Consider the following 5,868-nt stretch of genomic DNA (forward strand, 5'->3'; position numbering starts at 1 on the left):
CACACCCCCCCCACCCAAAAGCCCACAGCCACCCCCCCCCAAACACAAGCCACCCCCCACCCCGCCCAACCACCCCCCCCCCACCCCAGCCACACCCACACCCACCCCAGGGCACACCACACCCAACCAGCATCACCCCAGCAAGCCAGCCCAGCACCACCCAGCCCCACCCAGCCCCAGGCCCATCCACACACAACCCCACACAGGACCAAAAGAAACCCAACAAGCACACACCCCCGCACACACCCAAACCCCACCCCAAACACCAGCAGCCAAACAGCCCAGCAACCCACCACACCAGCACCAACCCCACACACCCCAAAACACCCCCCCCAACACCCAACAGCAGACACACCCACAGCCAACACACCAGCACCCCCCACCAGAACCCCAGGCCACGCCACAGACAGACCAGCACCCCAGACACACTCCAGCCAGCCCCCACACAGCCCGCCAGCCCAGACCAACACAGCCACCCACCACCCACAACTCCAGCCACCTGCCACAACCCACACGCCCACCCCCACAAGACAACAGGCCCCCCCAACAGCACAGCACCAGACCCACCACCCCCAACAGCCCCACCCACCAGCACCAACCACCCAGCAGCCACCAGCACCCAGATCCCCCAGCACACCACCCACCCCAGCATCACACCCACAGCCAACCAGCACCCCACACCCACCCAGCACCACCACCCCCCCAACACACCACCCACCTCACAGCACACCCACAGCAGCCCCCACACCCACACAACCAGACCAGCAGCCACCCCAGCACAGAACACCACCCCAACCCCCAGACCCCCACAGCAGATCCCACAGACCCACACCCAAAGCCCCGACCACACAGCCACGCCACACAGCACCCAACACACACCACCCAGCACAGCCCCACACCCACCCCCACAGCCACCCACAGACACCACACCACACACCACCCCGCAGAGCAGCCCCACCAGCCACACAGCCAGCCCAGCCACACACCACACAGCACCAGAGCCCACAGCCCAGCCACCCCCACCACACGCCACACAGACCACACCCACCCCAGACCCCCACACCCCAGCCCCAGACCACACCAGCCCACCCACCCACCACAGCCCCACCAGCCACACCCCCCCCCCAGCCCACCAGCCCCACAGCACACACCCCCACAGCCACCACCACGACACAGCACCCACCAGCACACAAGCACCCACAGACAGCCACCCACACACACACCCCCACCAGCCCCACCCCTCCACAGCAGCAGCCACCACACCAGCCCAGCACACCCCACAGCAACCCCAGCAGCCCCCGACACACAAGCACAGCACCCCCACACCCACCAACAGCTCACCCCCAGCCACCAGCAGCCACAGACCAGCCCACCACCAGCACACACAGCACCCGCAGCAGCACCGAAAGCCCCACACCACCCACTCAGCACCAGCAACAGACAGACCACAGCCACATACAAAACACAGACACACACAGCAACACACATACACAGACGACGCACACAACCACACACAAACAGGCAGCATCAGACAGTCAAACCCCCGAGACCACCTACAGCCCACACAACACAGAACAAATGAACTCAGACAGCCCACCGACCATACACAGCCACACACCCCCCAGCTCACCACAGCACGCACCAGCCCCAAACACAGACCACACAAACACACAGACAGACACTCCACAACCTGGACACCACTGCACACCCAGACACAACACCCACAACAGCCCCAGACAAACCCACACGCTCACAAACCACCAACCCCAGACAGACCAACCCCAGCCACAGATGACACACAGCCAGACCAAATCCAGCTCCTCCAAACCACCAACACCAGCACCTGCCCACCAACAACCTAAAAATGCCAGACCAACCATCAAATAAGCCCCACATCACCAGAAACACCCCAGCCAGCAGCCCCACCCAGAACAGCTGCCAGATCCCAGACCTAACACACCCACACAGCCCACCCCCAGACCATCCACACACCCAGACAACCACACAGGACAGACACAGCAGCCCCCTCACCCAACCAGGCCCCCCCACAGAAACACAACACCACACACCCAGACACAGACACTCAGCACCAGCAAACCAGCCACCCTCCTCATGCCCCACCCAACCCCCAAACAGACCCCCACACAGGGACGCACCCCAGCCACCCACCCCTCCCCCACAGCCCAACCAAGACACAGCCAGCCAGCCACAGCCAGTCTGCACAATCACCAATCAGATTCCTGCACCCAACCCCAGCACCCCCCACGGGCCCAGACACCACACAGCCCACAGCCAGCCACCACCCACCAGCAGCACCAGCCAGACAAAGCCCACCCAAGACCCACACACCATCAACAGCCACAGCAGACCAGCACCCTCACCCCGCCAGCAAACCCCACAGACCTCCCAGACCCCCCTCACAGCCCAGTCCAGCAGCCCACAGCCAACCACAGACCCCACACACAGATCAGTCAGAACACCACACCAGCAGCAGACCCGCAAGCACATACACAGACCAACCTGACAGCCATGCCACCATCCACCCACCACACCCCAACACACACCCACACCCCATACCTCACCAGTCCAACCCCACCCCTCCAACTAAGGGGCTGACCTATACACACAGACACAGTCACCCACTATGAACAGCAGACTAGCACAGAGACCACAGCCCATGCCACCAGGAATCACCAGCACCCAGATCAGACACCAGACCACCACAGCCCCACAGCCCACGCCCTCAGAGCACACACAAGACCCACACCAGACACCACAGATCAGCACCCCCACCCAGCACCACCCATTCACACCCCTCCCAAAGCACCAGACCCACCTACAGACCAGACACCAAGCCAGAGCCCTTCAGCCACCCCACACACACCCCCCCCCCCCCCCCCCCCCCCCCCCCCGCCCAGCCAGCCCCACCACCAGAAACCCACACCAGACAGCAACACAAAAAGCCAGCCACACACATCACAGCCACACCACACACCACACCAGTCACCTCCTCCACAGACACCCCAGACCTCACCAGAACCAGAAGCCCCACCACACGCAACACCCACAGAAGTCAAAGATGCAGCACCCCCCACAGCACACACAGACCACAGCCAGCCAGAACTGCCCCAGACCCCACAGCCACACAACAGATCCCCACACCACCAGCCACCACCACCACTCCCCAGCTGCCAAACCACAGACACAACATACAGCACCAAGACAGCCCTCCAGTTCACACCGCACCCACCACCACAGACCAACAACCTGCCCACACCACCACCACCCCAGCCACCACACCAGCCCCACACCCACCACCACACACCCCCCGCCAGACCCACAACACACCACCACCCAGTCAACCCCCACCCTGACACACCCAGCCCCCAGCTCCAGCACCCAGACCCCAGGACCAACTCCCAGCCACACCAGCAGAAACCAGCCTGCAGCAGCAGCACACACCCCCCAGACAGCACATCAACCACCACACACCAGACTCACAGACCCCCATCACCACACCACCAACGCCACCACAGACACACCCAGCACGACCTCCCCCCACAACACCCCAGCCAGCCACAGACCCCCAGCAGCCAGCCCTCCAGCCCAGCCAACAAAGACCAAGACACAAATCCCACCAGATCAGCAAGCCACAACATACACTGCAAAAGACCAGCTGGAGCCAACAAGCCACTCCCAGCCTCAGACAGCCACACCCACAACCCCACCCTTCCCACCACACAGACCAGACACTCCCAGACAGCCCACACAGACAGACCCGACCCCCCCCAGCAGCATCCAGCAGCACACTCCCACAAGACCCCCCCCTACCAGACAGCCCAGACACCCCAGATCCCAGACACACCCCCCCCACACCCAGACACTCAGCCCACCCAGCCACACGCACACACCCCAAGCCAGACCAGACAAAGCACAAGAACAAAAAGCCCCCACACACCCACAGAAGCTGACCAGCACATCAGACCACCAAGCAGACCCTGACCACCTGAAGCCTAACACCAGCCCCAGCCCAAGCCCCAACCACAGCAGACACCCCCACCGACATATCACGCAGACATCAGCCACAGCAGTCCCAACCAGAAGCCAAACAGACAGCCCAGAACCAGCCCACCCAGTCCCACACACCCAGACCCACCACCCATGCCAGACCCAGACACCAGAACAGACACAGTTTACCCAGACCACAACAGACACCCAGAACACGAGTTTCACCAGACCAGACTGCCAAGACCACAGCACCCACAGCCCACCCCCTCTCCACTCAAACGCCTTCCACTGCTCACACAGCAGTGCCCAGCAGCACCAGAACCCGCACACCCCCCACACAAATCACCAAATGACTTTCACAAACTCAGTCAACACACACCCACCACAAGCCAAGCAGACACCAAAGCGCACAACCCAGACCACCACACAGCAGATCAGCCAACTCACACCCCAACCCAGAAACCACAGCACCCACAGACTCACATCAACTGCACCCCACACAGATCATACCAGATAAGACCCAATGCACAGCCCACCAAACAAGCCAACCACACCGGCTGACTCCAACCTGCCCACCCAACCGCCCCCACCACCCAGCCCCACACCACAGACAGACCACAACAGTAGGAAGCCCCAGCAAACACCCACACCACAGCAGACACATCAGCCCCCAGCAGGAACACCACACACACCCCCCCCACACTCCCCAGATTCCCCCACCAACCTCCACACATCCACAGCCACCGCACCACACCACACACCCCCACACCCCCAACCCCGAGCAGACCCAGACAAGATCCCACCCAGACCACCTAAGCCAGATAAGAACACACCAACACCCAGCCAACAAGACCTTCAGCCCACACACACACATAACCAGCCCAGCAGCCAACAGCCACACCCAGATGCACCCGCAGCACAGATCTCCCCAGCCTCTCCCACGCACCCACAACCCAGCAGACACCAACCCCACCCACCACCCACAGCCACCCCCACATCCAGACCCACCACAGCACCACACCCCACCACCAAAGCCACAACACCCCAGAGCCACCACAAAGTCACCCCTGCACCCACCCGCAACCCACAAAGCAACACCCCACCACCAAGCCCCACACAGCCCCCCCCCCCCCATCCCCACAGGCACCACTCCAAGATCACAGCCCACGTCCCACCCCACCCCACCCCATCACACCCCAGAACCCACCAGATCACACCCTCTAAGACCAGCCCCAGCCCAGACAGAAGCCAGCTGATCACAGACCCACCCACACCAGCCACACATGACCCACCCCACCAGACAGACTCCACAGACCCACACCAGACCAACACAGACCAGCAACACACACCAGTCCACCAGCCAGCCCAGCACCCCACACCCACCACCCCCCCCACCCCCAGACCACCCAGCCCCCCCCCACCAGACACCAGCCACAGATCACCAGCATGCACACAGCCCTCATACCCCACCCACAGACACACCCGAACCCTGCACAGCCTCCCACCACAGACAGCCCACACCCCACACACCACCCACACACCCAATACAGCCCCACCACCACCACCAGCACCCAGACTACCCACGACCACAGACACCCACCCACCGGTCACACACCAGCCACAGCCCAGCCACCCACACCACAAACAGCCACCAGCCACCAGCTGCACACAGCCACTCCCAACCACATATACCCCAGCAGGACCCAGCACCCCACCACACACACATCCAACCAGACCAGAGCAGCACCACTGCCGTCACCAACAGCACAACCCAGCCCAAGACACCACCCAGCAGCACCCCCACCTGCCACTACATCAACACTCTAACGCACAGACTCAACCAGCAGCACCACCAGACAG

The 5,868-nt window shown here is 62.6% G+C and overlaps 2 protein-coding genes across 2 annotated transcripts in view; both read left to right on the top strand.

Moving 5' to 3' along the window:
* The window catches only part of LOC134863091 (uncharacterized), a 2,512-nt gene extending 650 nt beyond the window's left edge, over nt 1–1,862 (top strand). The window contains exon 2 of the mRNA XM_063881361.1: nt 22–1,862. Within this exon, the coding sequence (XP_063737431.1) occupies nt 22–1,862 (1,841 nt within the window). The remainder of the gene's footprint in view (nt 1–21) is intronic.
* Nucleotides 1,863–1,864: 2 nt separating this feature from the next.
* Nucleotides 1,865–2,524, top strand: LOC134863092 (uncharacterized). The gene has a single exon (XM_063881362.1). It carries the CDS (start codon nt 1,865–1,867, stop codon nt 2,522–2,524), a length of 660 nt encoding a protein of 219 aa, XP_063737432.1.
* The last annotated feature ends 3,344 nt before the right edge of the window (nt 2,525–5,868 follow it).

Source organism: Eleginops maclovinus, chromosome 4 (genome assembly GCF_036324505.1).
Source record: "Eleginops maclovinus isolate JMC-PN-2008 ecotype Puerto Natales chromosome 4, JC_Emac_rtc_rv5, whole genome shotgun sequence".
NCBI classification, from domain to species: Eukaryota; Metazoa; Chordata; class Actinopteri; order Perciformes; family Eleginopidae; genus Eleginops; species Eleginops maclovinus.